A 21,103-nucleotide genomic window follows, 5' to 3' on the forward strand; every position below is an offset into this window, starting at 1 on the left:
AGACACAAAATTAAAACAGAACAGTAAATCTGAAAATAAGAAGTAAAGAGAAAATAAAGCAAAAAAAAGTAATTTACAAAATAATGCATTATAGTATCAATGGCACACAAGACAGAAATCAGAAAACAATAGATTAGTATATCCCATAAAAATGAGTATTAAAATCCACAGAGATTTAATAATCATAAACTACTATGAGTATAAATTAACATTGCTTTGAAATATATGACAACTGCTGCTAGCAACACAGTGAGAAATTGTCAAACCACAGCAGTAATGGGAGACAAGAGAGTAAGCAGACAGCTAACAAGTAAGAGATACATGGGCCTGAATATTAGAATTACCATTTTACTCTAATATATATATATATATGTATTCTTCTCAAGCACATTTAACATGCATAAAAAAATGACCATTCATTAGACCACAAAGAAAGTCTCAATATTCAAAACTGCAGAAACATTTTGAGTTACTTTCTCTAAACACAAAGCAATAAAAGTAGAAATTAAGAATAAAAGGAAAACTAAATTGCTTGGCCATGTAGTTTAAAAAGAAATTCAAAATTGAAAATTCATAAATAAATATGTAGCACTGCAAACATGACATCTTAAGACCCATGGTATGCAGCCCAAATCACTATACAGAAAAAATTTAAATACATATGCACATACTAGAAAAGAAGAAAGGTTGAAACTAATATGAGTTTGACATTTAGTTGCAGCCAGAAAAGGAACAACAAAGGACATAGCAGGAAGAGATTAATAAAGACATTGGACCACCTATACTTTTCTTCAAAAAACTTATAAGGTACAAACCATGTGCTGAAATGAATCAAGTAAAACATAATGGAAAATTACATTCAAAACCGCCCAACTAGTCCTGTATGGGTTATGTTCTCATGCATTTTTCATCACCGAGAAACAGCTTGCGATTGTCACACTTTACCATCACCCTCCTAAGTCTAAGTTTTAAATAGAAAATGTAAAACCTATATTAAACTTCAGTAAAAATGATTTTCAATGGGGAAAATATTGTGTTCACAGTTCCACTCTAAGTTATTTAAAATTAGAATGAGAGAAGTCTGTGTTTGCTTTTGTGCTCCTTTAAGAATAAATCCAATCTAAGTTAAAGAAAAAGCAGCAGCAGAAAATTACCTCTTTTCTCCGATTAGGAGATAAACTACTAATGCATATTAAGAGCAAGTATTAGACACAGTCGCACAAAACTGGTAATAGGAAGCTAATATTTTCTCTTCCTGGAAAGGCACAAATAATTTTCTAAAAATTATATATTTCACTTTTCACAAACTACCTTACATATTAGAGTTGATATAATTGTTTTAAGATATAGATCACACTAAATGTACTACTGAAGAACCTGAATTGAGGAAATTAGAAAAACAAAAAGAATATTTCTTTTTTCAAAACTTATCCCATTTATCCACAAGAAAAATCAAGTAAAAGAAGATGCTAATGGCACAAAGTAGTCTATTTATCTAATTAAGTGGATTTGGATGCATTAACTGCCACAGTTAAAGTATATTCTATTAACATTGTGATGGCAGAAAATTAGTATTCTGCCACATTTGGTGGCAAAATAATCAATGTTTTTGCCCTGTGAAACCGATACATATACACTGTGGAAATACACTGTAATCTACAGATCAATCACAATAGCTCCTTTGGAAGACTCTCACACATGTAATGCCTCTTCTAAAAATTTTTCTAGTCTACGAAAGAATTGGCCTATGGAATAGGCCATGTCAGAGTCTGAGCTTTAAGAGCTAGATCTTTGTAAAGTCAGCCTCCTATTTTAAGTAACCAAAAATGTTCTGATCTGTAATTACCATGCATATGAATAAGGAATCCAAATGCCATGTCTTTAAAGAAGCCAATAATAAAATCTTTCTCATCAAATGAGCAAAATTAAGAATAATTTAGGAGAAATCCTATTTTGCTTGATAATTAAAGTTCAGACCTTTGGTCTGCCTTTTTTTCTTGCAACTTTATTAAGTGATCACATTTAAATAAAGATGCTAGATCAAACCAATACGTAGTCAACTCTAAACTTTATGTTTGACTCTTTGATGTCAGGTGCATGGATGGATAGGAAGCAGTTTTCTGGGGCAACTGTTCCTTAATTCCTTCCCTACTTAAAGGGCAGGCTTGGAATACCACTTTAGAGAACTAGAAATACAGACAGCTAACCAGCAATTACTAATGGACACTAGCTGCACAGAGATGTGGGATTTAATGAGATAATGTTAATACATTTTTTTAACAGAATAAAGGTACAGAGAACCATCAACTGTCAAGGCCAGTGGAGGGGAATGCTGGCATGGATAATGAAAAATAAAAATAATACTCCAGCTGCACAGTGTTGGACCCTCTGCCCCAAAGGACATGCTAATGGCCCCTGCTAACTCTAGTTTTCTGTTTGTGTAATAAGAACCAGCTAATATCAAGCATTTACTATATGCCTGGCTTTGAGCTGGTCACTTTACATATATACATTACCTAAATTTAATCCCTATAATACCACCCTGAGGTTGGTTCTATTAGTGTCGCCATTTGAACCTGAAGAGTTTAAAGACCAGAGAAATAAAGTAACTCATCTAAGATCCTACAGCTAACAGCAGAGCCAGAATTCAAACCAAAGTGATCAGAATCAAGAACCTATTTTCTTTACCACTACTAACTGATAAATCTTCCCACAGAGACCAACCTCCCACCCTAATGGAAGAGATATAAAATTATGCTTGAATCTGTCATCTATAGGAACCCCAGTGCCAGAAACAGGGTTGGGCTTCTGAATTGGATTTTTATAAACTGAGAATAACTCTACGTTCATTGTAATGATACCATTATATGGCTATAAGGATGTCCACAGTTTCATACCGAGTTCAATGAAAACTGATTTTAACCTTTATATATAACCTCTTGCTTCAGACTGCGGATGACCCCCCGAATTGCAGGAAAACCAGAATACCAATCACTGCTCTACCACATCATACTGTAATGTTGAAAGCAGGTGTGAGGGTAAGGTGGGAAGGATTCAGTCAGAACTACATGACCTCATTAAACATAAGGATTTCAGTCAGGTAAAACCTGCCTTTGTTAATTTTTCTCCTGCCTTTGCTTTCTAAAACAGCCTCCATCATCCTGCATTTTTAACTCCGTTAAAAACAGCCACAGTAAAGTAACTGACGGGTAACTTGGCTAAAAAATAGATCTAGATACTAGACAGAGGGATATACCCAAGCACCACAGATGCTAACAACCTGACAAGAGGGATTGGTTGTACCTGGGGATTTTCTAGTCCTTAAAAGAAAGAGGCAATGGCAAAATGAGACCCCTCCTCATGGTGAGCACCTAAGAACTGAAGTGAAACTCTAATTTTCAGGCTTGTACCTTCCTCCCCTCTCTCCAGATGGGGCCTGCCTATAATGCAATATAAAATTTTTTGGTGATGGAAGGAGGTCAACTTGGAAGAAGTTGTGGAATGTATAGAGGACCTTAATATAAATATGAGCTTCCAAAAATGTGTTCTCTTTAAAGCTCAGCTTATGACAGCACAGCTCAATGAAATCCCTTCTAAATGGGGCCAGAAAGACAGTCTCCTGTAAAAGTCCCAATAGTTCTAGCAATGGAAGAGCACAGCTGGGCTGGAGGCAGTGGTAGGAAAGGGGAGGGAAAGTTTGTCCTATCAGTGGCGTTACTGATGCCTACCGTGAGTCTCAGCTTGGGAAGTCAGCACTCAAATGCCAGAAACAAACAAAATCTGGCAAACACCTTTTGAAATACACCAATTTAAATAAAATCATATTATTTACATTTGGCCTGAATTTTAAAGTGTCACTGTCTAGACAAAATCAGGACATATACATGAGCATGATGGCCACTGAGGTCAAGGCACTCTTGGCTTCTTGATTTCAGTCATGACTCCTAACGTACGTGATCACCAGTGTGTACAAAGCGCAGAGACATACAAAGCTGGGAAAACATGATATTGCACAATAGCATCTACCACAGTGTTTTCAGGAAAGGAAAATGGCTGTTCTGCTTTCCTCACGAAAACAGTGGCTGAAATATCTCAGTTCTATTGACTTTCTCTCTCCTTAACTGTTTTCTAGGAGCCTATTCAGGGTAACTAATACTTCCCAAGAAATAACAGTAAAGTAGATATGACATTAATCCTGGTGGCCCTTAGGTAAAAGGGCTCCTTTGATGCTTAACAGCCTTTAAAAATCTTGAAGAATAACAAAACCTATAACCATAAAACAACCATGCCAGTGGGTATGAAATGATCAAACACATACATGGCTGGACAGGATGTAAAATGTGTTACACAAAAAGTGTACTGCCTCCATTTTCTGCCCAGTGAGGAATCCAAAGGAAATTAGTCTTTCCATAAAAAGGGTATCATAAAATACCCATTACCATCACAATAGGGAAGAGAACAAACGGCCAGTAAGCGGAAAGGACTCAGAATAAAACAGAGTATTGTAGCATAGTACTAAACAAGACAAAAAAAAACTTCCTGGGAAGGAAAGAGCAAAAGCATTTTTCCAGGGCATACTGAATGGAAGAAAACACTACTACAATGAAAACCAGCAAACCGGTTTCCACACAAAGTAATACAAGAATCTCAAAGGAGATCCCAGGTGGGCCAGGAAAGGGTCAGCCCAATAAGAAACTCAGGAAAGAGGACCTCAAGGAAGTTAACAAAACCACAGTAGAGAAAGAGTGGACATGTTCAGTTAAACATAGTGGTTTTAACACACACATCTACCTCTTCACATCAACCAATTAGTACTAAATTGGTAGTAAAGTTATGACTCACAAGGGCAAACAGAATGAGTGAAGAGAAGATTTCAGGCAACGCACAAACAAAACTTTGGAAACGGGAGGCAAACGGATGGGAGGTCAATGACCAAGGGCGTAAACCAGTAAGAAATAAGTCAATTCATACTTCAGAATCCCAGAAACACTCAAGGATTAGAGGCTGAACTTGAAGGAGGGGCTAAAACAAAATGATGAGTTGGAGGTTTATTCTGAAGAGGCTGAGCCAGAGAAGCTCAGAACAGGAACAGCAGCACAGCGGAAATGAGAGTGAAGAGCCAGGCTGAAGGGGAGCAAAGCACAGGGAAGCCCACACCAAGAGGGGAGGAGGCCCTGGACCCTTCCTGAACGTCTCAGAAAAAGAGCAGAGGGGCTTCCCCATCCGAAAAAACAGACTGGAGAAACTGCTCAGCCAAGAAAAAGATGGGGCGACACTGATATCTGAGAGTCCTCCTATGAAATGAGCAGGTCTCCACGGATACTCTCTATGCTGAGGCCTGCCAGCTGATGAGCACTCGGCAGCACAAACAACTTCCAGCCAGCTTTCTGGGATGTAACTCATAATAGGAACTGAGCCACAGCTCCCACAACACGCCTGACAGACTCACTGAAATTAACAATCTTAAGAGGCAAGATAGAGAGTAAGACAAACAGAAACAAAGAACACAAAGGAAACCTGAAATAATTCAGAAAATATATTAAAAGAACTCTTCATAATTTCCCCAAGCTACATTTAGTATCCTCAGAAACATATAAAACAATATATTATTCACTGGAAAACAACAGGTTGAGTTTTTAAAAAGAACATTTCAAGAATAAGAAAGAACTCTTGGAAATAAATGTTAGCATCAATTAAAAATTTAATTAAAGAGTTAAAAAATTTTTTAAACCCATAGAATAGAGAAGACCAAAAGGAAAATTAACAAATAAATTACAAAAAATACTTTCTGAAGCCAAAAAAAGTTTATTTTGAAATTGGAAAGTTCCACTGAGTATCAAGAAAAAGGTTGGCATCAGAGAGAGAAAGAAAGTCCTAAATGGCTCTCCAAAGAAAAGGCAGACTACAAAGAACAAATTAGGAATCAGAATACTCTAGGGCTTTAAAGAACAATATAAGGGTCTAGAAAAGAACAAAGCAGTGTCTTCAAACAGCTAAGAAAAGGTTATTTTCTGAACTGGAACCATATACCCAGCCAGATTATTAATCAGGTAATCAAGCATGAATGAAGACACAGTCACATGTGCAATGTAAACCAAGAACAAAAAAGATACATAACCCAGAGCTTGGATATTTAACACAAAAAAGAAAGGAAAAGAAAATTCTCAAGAAGATGATGAAGGGAAGCCTCATGGCAGCAATCCATCCAGGTTAGATTAAAAGATGGAAAACTCCAAGGGCCATCTCAGAGGTAAGAAAAACTCATTGCTTACCTGATTCTGACTTGTTTCAGGAATTTCATAGTTTCACCAAGTAGCATGGGTGCTTAAAATTATACTACTTGATTATATTAATTATGAATAAATGAAAGGGAACGGCAGTTATGACTAAGAAAATCAAATAGTTGTGCAAGGAAAGAAATTTAATTATATGTACTATGTGGCCCCTATGAAAAGTATTTATATCATCCTAAGATTATAATACTATATATTAAGCCAAAAGTAGGGGAAATGTATTTGGGGACAGGAATTTAACAGAAAAATCTTCTCTTAATGTGCTCCTTTTTATCCTGTAAGCCAGTAGTTACATCTAGAAGCTTGCTAAGATTTAGGTTTAAGTCTCTTGGTGCTTTTGTATACTTCCATCCAGACATCCTAATATCTGGCTCTCTCTCTGTTGATGATGTTTGCGGGTATTGATAATCCTTGCCCACGTGTATTTTAATTCATCAGAGGTTGCCAAATGGTGGTCCCTACATCTATTATTCTTTCTTGATTTATTAGTGGCTTACTTCTAAAAGAGAAATATCCCCTCATCAACAATTAGATTACCATGAGGTAAATTTCATGTAGGAACCCCAGAAAATAAATGCTTGCTTCATTTGCTTTATTTACCAGTTTTCAATACTGATGCTTCTATGTTTTTACAAAATTTTCTATTGGGTTTTGTATGTTAATTTTGTAACCTGCTATTTGGCTAACTTCTTTCTTTGTTTGTAGCATTTCTTCTTTTGGATTTTCCAGATTTATCATAAAAAATCTGCAAATAAAGATAATTTCACCTCCTTCTGGCTTGCCTGCTTATAAGCACATATAAAGATGTTGCTCTTATCCTTATGTGCTTTTTTTTCCCACAATTTTGTATGGGATTCAACAAGTAATTCTTCTATTGGCTACTTTTAAGTAAAAGGAATTTTTCAATAGTTTAAGAAGAGAGGAATGTGGCCAAGATAACTTTTCTAGCTTCACAGAATAAATAAAGTTCTTTCCTCTGTTTTCATGAAGTTGAAAAAAAACAGTGTAGCATACACTGAGATCTTTCCCCATCTGTTTTGCTCGAACATTTCTTTCTGGACCTTCTATTTCCTCTGCTGCTTTTAAACCTCCCCTGCACAGATGTCTACTCCAGCATTTTCCATTCAGTGCAGGGCTCTGTCCTGGATAGGTGCTTCATTCTAGAGAAGTCACAGGGGAAAAATCAGCAGACCGCTCCAATACCAGTGGGCCACTCTAGGGTTTCCTTGTACTCATCTACTCACAGGAGCCATCAAAGTCCCCTCCCAGCTGCTGTCACCATCCTAAAAATAGCCCAGTGAACCACCATTCCCATATAGGGATTCCTATATGAAACGTACCTGATGGCAATGTGGGGGTTTCCTGGCTCTGAGTAGTCACTAGGCCCTTTGAGCTTCCTCTCTCACACTTTCTAATACCACGCAGTTCTTAAAATTGCTGATGGTTTATTCCACCTTCCTATTTTGAGGTTCATGGAGATACTACCTTATCACTTACATTTCTTGATGTTATTCATGAGTTATGGTTTTACTGTAGTAGTTCCTCTGCTTAATTACATGAGGAGTTTCAAACCTATGCCACTGTCATCCTCCCAGAATCCTCTCCTATTTGATTTTTTAAGCTATGTTCAAGCATTTAATAAAAATACATTTTAACTTTAAAGAGAGACAATATAGCTCTCTATTTTATCAGATGAGTCTCAACTTTCCTTGATAAGGATTTCAATTAATTCCTAACTAAAAATTAAAAATAAACATTGCAAGCTCATTGTATCATTTAAACCATGATATACACACTGACTTAAAACTACATAACCCCCCAGTAACAGCAAGCACACCCAACACCCACATCTTAGTTTCTAAATACCATTTTCCAAAAAAAAGGAACCAGGGCTCTTTGGAGAAATGGCTGATTCTATGTCTGGGATTGGGGAAATACAATATAAGCCAGAGTGTCTTGTAGGACCAGAAAATAAGGATGTGCTCAAAAAAGAAGGGAAGAAAACACCTCAAGAAGACACAGGGGCCAACCTAAAAAAGCTCCCTCCCAATGGCTGCAGCAGAAACAATGTGAGCAACAAAGAAATAATGTACCAGTAGATTAAGCTAGTATTACAGATACCATACAGGATGACTATGTAAATCTGAATTTCAGATAAATACTAATTTTTTAGTGGAAGTATACCTTATTGCAGTATCTGAAAATGCCAATTTCTACATGTCCTTGGTAGATTGATATGTAAAAATATTACAATAACTATATAGTAAGACATATACAATTCTTTCTTCCATCACATAGGCTTAATCATTATCAACAACTTGTAATTCTTCTAAACGATACTGAATCTAGATGTTCTCCCAGGAGTTAGTGATGTATCTACAACCAAAATGAATGCTACCTTGCAATCACAGAGATAGGGGGCCGGTTTGGAGAAAACCAGATAATCAATTCTCTTCACAAATGTTGCATTATAACTTTTCCTTCAGCTTCATTAACATAAAATGTGACACAAGAAGTGTACAGTGTTATATGGTTTAATTAAATTGGCATGTCCATACTTTTCTAGCAGTTGACATTTCTAGCTCCATTTTGTCCCTCATGATATTTAGCATTTAAAATTTATGAAACAGCATGTATTTCTCAGCTCAAGAAGATGAAATCAAAATTTTCTTAACATTCTCCTCTTACTTTTTAAACTCAGAACATCTATTTAAAAAGTTCTTAAGTTTAAGTTAAATCTAAAAAAAAATCACTTAATTTTAGAAGATCATAAGTCTTTTTACAATGTTAAATGCAAGCCAATCTTGCAAACAGGAATTTCAGCAAAAATTTTATGGTCAAAAAGCAGCAGCCACCTCAGAATTCTTTCTCTTTTTATGTAAAAAGGCATGACCTGTCTGGATGTAGTTTAAGTTTAGGAAATTTCATTATGATGAATACACGATTTCTCTTTAAGAAGATCAATTTCTTGATCTTTACACTGAAATATTTACAGTGAAAATAAACTAGAATAAGACAAGTGAACAAATTTTAACATTTATTCTGAAATGAATTCTTTGTAAATGTGCCAAATTCAAAACTATCCTTACTGCCCACAAACCTGGTACCAACTCTGATGTCCTCTCCAAAGGTTTAAAATGTCAAAGGATTTTAATTATACATTCCTGTAACTGGAAACAACTAGGGGGGAAAATGATTTTTCCATAAATAAGTGAATCATTTCTCATTTGCCTGCTGGGTGCTTTTGAATAAAGAGTCCGTATACAGTTTGCTCTCTCTCTCTCCCCACCAACACATGAAACCACCCAGGGAGAGAATGCATTAATAATGCACTGATAAAGCCACCCGGCTCTTCAGCACAGCAAGCTCCTCCTGGAAGAGGGGTACCCCCTCTGCGGGCCCCTGATAATGGGGAGACAGCACTTACCGAGCTGGGGCTGGAGTGGCGCCGCACTTTGGGAGACTCTTTGCTGGTGGAGGAGGTCTTAAAGTTAATGCAAGCATTGTTCTCGGAATGCACCCTCTTTACTTGATTCGTGGGTTTCTCAAATGGGTCAAAAGTGCTCTGTGTCCTCTGAACCCTAACTTTTTTATCCTCAGGAATTGTGTCCAGGGGTTTGATCACAGAGTCCATTCCCTGGCAGTTCCGTGTAGACATCTTTGTGACACATATCTGGAGGAAAAAAAGAAATTAAACTCAGAGCTCTCCACTGAAACTTTTTATCACTAAACACGCTGATTTATTGTTGTAGGAAGCAAGCCCCTTTCAATTTCAGGAGATACCCAGAAAGGCTGCATTCTAAACAATAGACTCGAGCTTATATCACAATATGAAAAAAATTCCTCATCAATTCTGCTTGTACTCGTTTTGGGCTGACACTAAATGCTATCCCGAAAACAGGCAGCTTAAAGGCCTAGACTAATGTGTCTCAAGGTGGTACTTGAACTCTGTCACATGTTTTACCACCTGATTGCAAGTGGGATTATTTCTGAACCATTAAGAAGTTGGATAATTTGCCCTAATTTTTTTAAAAAGTCAGTTGAGGAAATCCGATAGGCATCTTAACTGATGGGTCATCATGGAAGCAGCTAACACAGCTAGAGAAAAAGATCTGTATGTTCTTCACAGCTTTCATGCTTGAAGATATATGTTTAAAATCTGTCCTTATCTTAATTTCATCTCCAAACTGGGATGGAGCATTGTATACAAAGGCTAATGGTCAGAGATGTTGAAAAATTCAAAAACAATGCTTTTTTCCTTAATTCCAAAACCAATGGATGAAAATAATACTGTAAAAGAAAAACACTGAATTACACTCATTTCCAAATTTTGTTTACATGACCCTGCTAGAAGCCCGTTTTCCTCCCAACTTCACTCATTCTCTTCCTGCACTGCCGGCCCAGCTCTCGTTTCATTTCAGTCTCTCTGACTTTTGCTCCCTTGTTTTCCACTTTATGTTCTAACCCCTTTGTTCTCCCTATACTCTGGAGACTTTGTTGTTCTTACTAAATAAGTTTATAGACTCTAGCTTGTCTGTAAAGTGAGGTAACTTTATTATTCTCTCTGCAGAAACCTTGAAATTGCTTTTAGGGTTTTTTTTCCTTCTTGTGAAAAGTTTCCACATCCCTATTTTTAAAAGCAGGAAAACAGAAGATATTTAAGAAAATCCCATACTGTTAGGTAAAAATATGAAGTATCTAAGTACTATGTATAGGATTCCATATGGAGAATAAATATCTATGTATACAGATTGCTACAGATACAGATGTATATATATATATATATATATATATATATATATATATATATATATATATATATATATATACACACACAAAGACATAGATATTTGTATGTGTATGTATGAGCACAGTAAAGGCATACAAGAAAACAGTAAACTGTAACATACGGTACCTCCCAACACGGGGAATTGAATTGGTAAAGGGTAAGACTGCTTATTTTTTATATACCATTGTATTGTTTGAATCATATAATAACAGGTCTGACAAAGTAGTTTCTAAAAACCACCAAAATAGTAAACATAATTAAATTACGTCTTTCAACTTTTTGAGGCAAAATAATGTTTTTAATTAAGTATTAAGAATCAGCTCTGCCTAAGAGCATGTCTCAACTGATAAGCATGGGTTGAGGTTTAATTAAGTCAAATGACAAGGATATCATCCTACTTTTATGTGGTCTTTTTAAGGATGTGAAAGCAAGAGGCAACACGTAATGTGTATGTGAAACCACCCATATCACTGAGGCAACTGAATTATAATTATAATATACAAACACACGGGCCTGTTTAGTTATAATATATAAACACATCAGTCAACAAACCCAAAGCACAAGAAATACAAAGAAAATGACATGAAGGCATATTGAAATCAAATTGTTTAAAACAAGTGATAAGGGATTATCTTAAAAAAGGAGCCAGAGAGGGAAAAAAGTACTTTAAAAGATAAGTATAACAGTAAATATTTGGAAACTAAATAATACAGAAGGAGAATTAGAAAGTATCTTGAACTAAATAAAAATAATAACACAAAATACCAAAATGGTGGGATACAGCTGAAGTAATATTTCAGGTGTAAAAAATGTTATACTACTGTGTACATGTAGCAGAAATAAAGAAAGGTCTCAAAGCAATGAGGCTACACCTTAAAATACTAGAAAAAGGAAAGCAATTGAAACCTAAAAAAAAGAAGAAAAAAATAATGAATATCATAGTGGAAATACATGAAATAGAAAATGGAAAATAATAAAGAAAAATCAATGAAACTTAAACCTCTAGCAAAACTGTTAAAGACAAATGTTAAAAAAATACATTGCCAATATCAGAAATGAGAGAGTTGATATAAACAACTTTATGCCAAGAAATTCATCAACTTGGATGAAATAAATTCCTTGAAAGACACAAATTACCAAAGCTAACTTGAAAAAACAATAGATAACCTGAACAGGCCTATGTCGATTAAAGTAATCAAGTTTGTACACAAAACCTTATCACAAAGAAAAATAAGACAGTACTACTACTGAAGTAAACCAAACACTGAAAGAAGAAATAACACTAATTGTACAGAAACTTAAAAAACTGAAGAGGCAGGAATACTTCCCAACTTATTATAAACCAGCATCATTCCATCATCCAAACAAGATAAAAACATTATAAGAAACAAAACTACAGATCAATTGCTCTCATGAATACAGATGTGAAAATTACTGGCATACTTTTAACAAATTGAATAATATATAAAAAGGAAAATAAATCATCAAATAATCCAGGAAGGCAAGGTTGGGTTAACATACAAAAATGTGTATTTCACCATTTTAATATACAACTGTAGGCAGTCTCTAAAATGGCTCCCAGAATGGCCACGGCCAGGTAGTCACACTCTTATTTAGTCCCCAGATCTTGAACATGGGCTGGATTTGTTGACATATACCCAATAAATAGGAGATGGAAGAAATCATGGAATATCACTACGAGAAAACATTACAAAAGACTGTAGCTTCTGTATTGGTGCTCTTTCCTTCTCATTCCTTCTCTCCTAGATCACTAGCCCTGGGGAAAGCCAGCTTCCATACCATGAGGCAGTTGTGTGGACAGGCACATGTGCAGAAGGTCTGAGGACTGAAAACAGCCACATGAGTTGTGCTTTAAGTGCAACCACAACCCTGGCTCACTGTTTGACTAGAACTTCATGGGTGACCCGGAGGTAGAGGCACCCTCTAAGGAGCACCTGGATTCTAGACCCACAGAAACTGGGAGATTTAAAAAAATGTTTGTTGTTTTAAAATATTTTGGGTAATTTGTTATGCAGCAGTAGATAACTAGCACATTTTTTTTAAGTCATATGATCATCTCAAAAGACTCAGATAAAGCACTGGACAAAATCCAGCACCAATCTATGGTAAAACTCAACAATTTAAAAATAGAAGGAAACTCCCTCAGCTGGATAAAGGGCACTACAAAAAAACAACAACTAACATAAAAGTTAATGGTGATAAATGTATGGCCTTTCTCCTAAGAAATGAAGAATGTCCAGTCTTATCACACTGATTGAACATTGTATTATAAGTTCTAGATGATACCACAAAATGAAAAAAATCAATAAAAAGTATCTACATTGGAAAGGAAGAAGTAAAACTGATTTTATTTATAGAAGACATTATCATCTATAGAGAAAATCCAATGTAATCTACAAAAAACAAAGAGGCCATTAGATATTAAACATAGTACTGGAGGTCCTAGCCACAGAATTAGACAACACAAAGAGATAACAGGCATCCAAACTGGTAAGGAAGAAGATAAATTCTCATTATTTGCAGATGACATGGCATTATACAAAGAAAGTTCTAAAGACTCCACCAAAAAACCATCTGAAGTAACTGAATTCAGCAAAGTTGCAGGATACAAAATTAATACACAAAAATTTGTTGCATTCCTATATACTAACAATGAACTAGCAGAAACAGAAATCAAGAAAACTCCATTTACAATTGCATCAAAAAGAATAAAATACCTAGAAATAGACCTAACCAAGGAGGTAAAAGACCTTTACTCTGAAAACTATAAGACACTCATGAGAGAAATTAAAGAAGACACCAATAAATGGAAACCTATCCCATGTTCATGGATAGGAAGAATTAATATTGCAAATTGGCCATCCTGCCCAAAGCAATTTACAGATTCAGTGCAATCCCTATCAAAATACCAACAGCATTCTTCAGCAACTAGAAAAAATAGTACTAAAATTCATGTGAAACCACAAAAGACCCCAAATAGACAAAGCAATCCTGAGAAAGAACAAAGCTGGGGGGATTACGTTCCCTAACCTCAAGCCCTACAAAGTCAAGTAATCAAAACAATTTTGATACTGGCACAAGAACAGACCCATAGATCAACGGAGCAGGATAGAAATGCAAATAAGGTCTATTAATATACAATAAAGGAGCCATGAATATATAATGGTGGAAAGACAGCCTCTTCAACAACTGGTGCTTGCAAAACTGGACAATTACATGTAAGAGAATGAAACTGGATTACTGTCTAATCCATACACAAAAAGTAAACTCAAAATGGATCAAAGACCCGAATGTAAGTCATAAAACCATAAAACTCTTAGAAGAAAACATAGGCAAAAATCTATTCAATAAGCATGAGCAACTTCTTCCTAGATACATCTCCTCAGGCAAGAGAAACAAAATAAAAAATGAACAAATGGGACTACAGCAAACTAAAAAGCTTCTGTACAGCAAAGAACACTGACAGCAGAACAAAAAGGCATCCTATGGTATGGGAGCATATATTCATAAACAATTCATCGGGTAAGGCATTAACATTGAAAATACCTGAAGAACTAATATGTGTCAACACCTAAAAAGCAAATGACCTGATCAAAAAATGGGCAGAGAAACTCAACAGACACTTCTCCAAAGAAGAAATACAAATGGCCAACAGGCACATGAAAAGATGCTCCACATCACTAACCATCAAGGAAATGCAAATTAAAACCACAAGAAAGTATCACCTCACACGATTTAGGATGGCCAACATCCAAAAGAGAAGAAACAAAAAATGCTGGTGACGATGCAGAGAAGCAGGAACCCTCCTACACTGTTGCAAATTGGTGCAACTGATGTGGAAAGCAGTATGGAGAATCCTCAAAAAATTAAAAACAGAAAAACCATTTTTCTTAGTAATTCCATTTCAAGGAATCTACCCAAGGAAAACAAAATTCTTGATTCAAAAAGGTATGTGCACCCCCATGTTTATCACCACACTTTTTGCAATAGCCAAGGTATGGAACCAACCTAAGTGCCCATCAGTAGATGAATGGATAAAAAGATGTGGTACATATACACAATGGAATATTATTCAGCCATAAAAAGAAAAGAAATCCTGCCATTTGCACCAACATCGATGGAGCCAGAGGGTATTATTGCTCAGTGAAATAAGCCAGGTGGAGAAAAACAAATACCATATGATTTCACTTATTTGTAGAATATAAAAACAAAGAAAGACAGAAGGAACAAAACAGCATTAGACTCACAGGAGGGGGATAAAAGGGCACAATAATTCACAATCACAATATAAGTGGATCATGGGGACTGCTGAACCATTGTGATGTACATTTGAAACCAGCATATGATTGTATATTAATGATACTTTAATAAAAAAAAATTTAAAGCCACTAGAATTAATAAGTTTATCATAAGCATAAGATCAATATACAAAAATCACTTGTATTTCTCAACACCACTAACAATCATAAATTTTAAATTTAAAAAACAATTTACAACAGCTTCAAAGAATATAAAATATTTAAAGATAAATCTGACAAAATATATGCAGGATCTATATACAGAAACTGTAAAACATGGCTGAAAGAAGTAAAAACTAAATGGAAAAACACAAAACCGAGCATCATATTCATGGATCTTCCAATTTACTGTGGCAATTTCAGGAAGAAGGTAACCTCCATGTTTCTGCCATAAAATATTAACAGTCACTTACTTAACTTAGAAGGAGATTTACATATACATATACCAGTTAAATGAGGTGATAAATGTGTATAAGTGATGTTATAAAAAGATGTAAATAGTGAATGAACTGATAAGTGAATAATGGGAAATTGGTGACCATGTTTGGACCCCAACCCTATCCTTGAAAGTAGCACTAGGAAGCACAAACCTTAGTTTATGGTCTTAGTTTGCCAGAAAGAACATGGAGCTAACCCTACATTCTACTGAACCATACATTCTATTTTTTTCAAGGTCTTTGAACTATCTTTAGGAAAATAGACCTTATCACACAGAAATTATTTTTTTCTGTATTTATGGGAAAACATATGTGGAAAATTCTTTCTAGAGATATGCAGAAAAATTAACTATGAAGTATAAATTTGTAACACTTGTCTACTAATACAGCCAAGCAAAAAATACCAGCAAGGGCTACATGACAAATGTCACTTCAACATGTCAGCAGAGGAAAGAAGAGCTGTAAGGGCTCCATCAAAGCTTAAAGAATGAACTTCTTAACCAGTTCACGACATCCCACAAACTCAAATAAACCTTTCATTTACTGCCTATCATTTTACCATTTCTGACAAAACTAAAACTCCCAGTGTTATTTGTGAAGTTTAAGAGACAGATGAAGTACTCCAAATGGGAATCTGGGTGACTCTGAGTGTTACAATTCAAGCAAGAGAAAGTATCACAGAACCTGATGCAAGTAAAGCCTGTCTGCCTTCCTCAAGCCTTACACTAAGGCTCTCTTAGTGGATCTGACTATGGCACACGATAATTGCTGAAAGCAGTGCAAACTATGTACCCATGGAAAATCAGCTTCTCTGAAGTATTTCACCATTAGGACACAAGACCAGCAGCCTTCTCCTAATTTCTTAAGGGGAAAAAAATGTATTTCAACAAACTTCTAAACTTAAAATATTTCCCACCAACATTCTTAAGCATTTCACATTTATCATTTTTATCACTTACTAGCAAACAACAAAATACAAGTAGAAAAGAATCATTAACACAGAATAAACTTCTTGGAAACAGCATACTTGTATGGAAATATACCTATGGCTGTGATTTGACTTACTATATGCACAAACATATTTCTTGCTAGCTAGTTCCTAGTTCAGTTCACAAGATAATTTTAAAGTATCCTACAGTGGTTTGCAGAGTGCCATGCTTTCCGGATACCCCATTAGCAGAACACATTTGAGACTCACTTTCTTCTTATCCAATTCCATGCAGGCAAGAATGTTGTCCATTGTTGCACCCTTTTCTTACAGTGCCTCATTCAGGGCCTGGCTCACAGTAAAGCTCAGTAAGGTTCTATCAAATTAACAAATCACATTTAAGAAGGCTCATTCAAATAAGTAGTCCTCTTGCTCTCTTGCTAAAAGGGCTGAAGCTCTGATACACTTATTATTCAAAATTATTGTCAAAAAGACAGCAGCCTTGACAAAAAAATAATAAACATATATATATTCATGGAATGTTAACAACAAGATTTTTTTAAACTATGAATTAATTGTGCTAGGCAGAATTCTTAAGTGGTACCTAATGTCCGTCTCCTCTGAATAATCCCCTCCCCTTTGAGTGTGAACATGATGAGGGATCACTCCCAAGATTATGTTCTGTGATACGGCAAATAGGAAATTATCCTGAGAGGGCCTGACCTAATCAGGTGAGTTCCTTGAAAGTAGAGATGTTTCTCCACCTGGTCACAGGACAGAGAAAGAGCAGGAGAGATGTGATCTGGCTTGCCTGGAAGAAAGCAAACATTTCATGCTGTGAACTGAAATGGAGGCAACATGGCACAGACCTATGGGACAGCCTCTAAGAGCTGAGAGAGGTCACTAGGTGGCAAAGGTAGAAAAATGGGGGCCACAGTCCTATAACCACAAGAAAATGAGTTCTACCAAAAACTAGTGAGCTTGTAAGAAGATCGTGAGTGCAAGAGGAGAACCACAACTGCAGCAACATGTTGATTTCAGCCCCGTGAGACCTAGAGCAAAGAAACCAGCTGTGCCATGCTGGACTTCTAACCTGCAGCAAGGGAGATTTAGCTAATAAGTTTGTGATAATGTGTTACATAGTAGTAGAAAACTAATACATTCACTTCACTGAATTTGCTGGAGGCACTCTGACAGTTGAACAAACAGTTCTTGGGAACATGTTGTAGATACAACTTTTTCTGAATCTGCTACACTGTATCAGATCCCAGAGAAAATAAGTGATGATTCTTATGACCACTATCAATGAATGACACACACTTAGAGTTTTCTGCACGATGTAACTCTATCAGTATTAGAAAGTCCATCAACAAGTTCTCTACGTAATTAAGTTTATACACAATTGATGCTGGTCTCCACTTCACCTAGGGTTTACATGAATAATATCAGTATCAGCACCCAATTTGTGCATGCATCTTCATCCAAGAATGTAATCTATACTTGAGTTTTCCACATAAGGCAAAGTGACTTTCTGGAAAACGTTCAAGTTTCCAATATTTGGGGCAAACAACTTAAACATGATCTGGACATCTCTGTTAACACAAGCACAACAAAGCAGAATCCAGGCTCTTCTGCAACTCACCCTGCAGACCCTGAAGAGAAGAGAGAGAGGTTTGGTCTAGAGAAGGATGCAGGCAAGGTGAAGAAAAAAAATTGGGCTCATTACCCCTAAAAAGCTACAATTTTTGGTAGCTTGTAGAATAAAATTATTGAAGTACCCAGAGTATTTGAAAAGAAGCATGAGCAGAAATGAAGTCCTAGCAATAAAAAAAGGTTCTAGAAACCAGATTATACATCAGTGTCACTCCTGAATCCTCATTTGAATCCTTCTATAACCTGTCAGTAATCTAAATAAACTTTTCACCTCCACAAATACAATCTGTCCTTCCTCCCACAATAAAATGCTTTGGTCAGTGCAGTAGAAAATCTCGATGACAGATATAACCTCACACTGTAAGAAAAGAAAAGAGCAGATTTTTCCAACCATCAAATAGTAGCCTTTGATCCATTACTAACTTTCATGAGCACACCTAGTGCCCAGATTTTGGTCTATGTTTCAGTTCTCCACTATGAAAAGAGGAATCTTTGGAAGGTAACCTAATTCCAGTTCACATGCAGGAAGCACAAAACAGCTGTGAAATATCCAGCTGTTACCAGAAAACTAGCATTCTCTCAAAAAGGTCAAGGACAATACTAGGAGGACAAAGAAATGTGCCAATAGGGGTTCCTACTGGCTAAATTGCAATTATGTTTTTGCGCATCAAAAGGAAAAGAAAACTATTGTTAAATGGAAAAAGTAAAGTCACTAAAAGACCAGGAGTTCATTATGATTTCAAGAAAGACAAGTTAATATAAAGGGCAAATGGTAGTTATATCATAACAGCATGAATATAAATAGAATCTGGTTGTTTTGAACACATGGAACTGTGACTAAACCAAGCAGCATTAGTAAAAGTAAAAACTGTATATCAAGAAGAGGAATGATTGATTAGCATCTGCAGAAAGAGGATATAAGCAGCATGAGTGTAAAACTCGGGATGCTCCGATAATAGAACACAGGTCAATGTAATAGAGTAACAGACTAAAGGATATGCGATGCTGCCTAAGTAATATTTTACAAAGAATACATCTGGTGAAGAGGAATCAGATTGCAAAGAAAACTAATGTGAAGTTTAATGAAGTTCACCAATGTGGAAGGCATTTTTTTGGAAATAAGTTTTAATCACTAAGTGAAATTTAACAGTAAAAAGGAAACTCGACTTCTAACCAGTGACTCAGATCTGGATCACTTTGGAAAAAGCAATTAAGACCACAACAGTCAAAAACTCAGATCCTATAACCCTGGCTATACTGATAAAGTATTATTTTACTTGTGGATTTGTAAAGGTTACACAACACAAAGAAGATTTTTTAAAATACTATTACTGAAACCACTAGAAGGAACCCAAATAAGGAGATATATATACTAGGAAGGTATAAAAACAAATACAGAAATAATAATGATATTAATTTAATCCACAGTATTGGTGTTCTAAAACAGGGTAAGTGTAAATGAGTAATATAATTAGCAATAATCATATTTGTGCATATTTTCTTTGTTTAAGGTATCTGAAATATGTTAATCAGTCACACTAAATTAGTATTTGAAATTAAGGAAATTTAATTAAGTCAATAATTAATGCTTAGATTGAGATAAATTGATTTTCAAAATTACATTTATTAGCCATTCATATTTTTAAAAACATGGACACTTGACCAAGTACTAAGGCCACTAGCTGTGGATGTTCCAGGCACAGAAGAGCCTTGGAAATTCTTGGACTCTCTCTTTCACTGTCCTTTACATACACTTTGTTAGTGCCTTCAGCATAAGGCACACCAAGCCATGGACCCAGTATATTATTCAAAATTTTTTTGTATGTAGCTTTCTAGTTTTCTCAGCACCATTATTTGAAGAGCCTGTCTTTTCCTCATTGTATACTTGTGCCTCCTTTGTCATAGATGAACTGGCTATATAAGCATGGATTTATTTCTGGGCTCTCTATTCTGTTCCATTGATCTGTGCCTACTTTTATGCCAGCACCATTCTGTTTTAATTACTATAACTTTGAAGTATAGTTTGAAACCTGGGAGCATGTGATACCTCCAGCTTTGTCCTTCTTTCTTGAGATTGCTTTGGCTGTTTGGGGTCTTTCTATTGTGGTTCCACATGAATTTTAGGATTATTTGTTCTAGTTCTGTGAAAAATGCCATCAGTATTTTGACTGGAGTTGTATTGGACCTATAGGTTGCTTTTAGTAATACAGACATTTTAACAATATGTTCTGCTACTTTGTTATTAGTGTACAGAAATGCAACAGATTTCTATATACTGATTTTGTATCCTGCATCTATATTGAATTCACTTATTAGTTCTATTAGTATTTTGATGGAGGCTATAGGGTTTGCTATATATAGTATGTCATCTGCACATTGTGACAATGTTACTTCTTCCTTTACAATTCAGATGCCTTATATTTCTTTTTCTTGACTAATTGCTATAGCCAGGACTTCCAATATTATGTTGAATAAAAATGGTGAGAGTGGGCTTCCTTGTCTTGTTCAGGATCTTAGAGAAAAAGCTTTCACCTTTTTACAATTGAGTATTAGCTATAGGCTTGTCTTTAGGACCTTTATTGGGTTGAGGTACATTTGATCTATGTCCACTCTGTTAAGGTTTCTTTATCATAAATAGATGCTGAATTTTGTCAAATACTTTTTCTGTACCTATTGAGATGATC

General features: G+C 35.6%; 1 protein-coding gene across 8 annotated transcripts in view; it reads right to left on the minus strand.

The window, feature by feature from the left end:
* CDK14 (cyclin dependent kinase 14) overlaps nt 1-21,103 on the minus strand; it is an 835,688-nt gene that overhangs the window by 514,486 nt on the left and 300,099 nt on the right. For all 8 annotated transcript variants that reach the window (XM_073238870.1, XM_073238871.1, XM_037019857.2 and 5 more), the window contains one exon: nt 9,721-9,966. In XM_073238870.1, the coding sequence (XP_073094971.1) occupies nt 9,721-9,951 (231 nt within the window). In that variant the 5' untranslated portion in view covers nt 9,952-9,966. The remainder of the gene's footprint in view (nt 1-9,720; nt 9,967-21,103) is intronic.

The sequence above is a fragment of the Manis javanica genome, chromosome 6 (assembly GCF_040802235.1).
Source record: "Manis javanica isolate MJ-LG chromosome 6, MJ_LKY, whole genome shotgun sequence".
Classification (NCBI taxonomy): domain Eukaryota; kingdom Metazoa; phylum Chordata; class Mammalia; order Pholidota; family Manidae; genus Manis; species Manis javanica.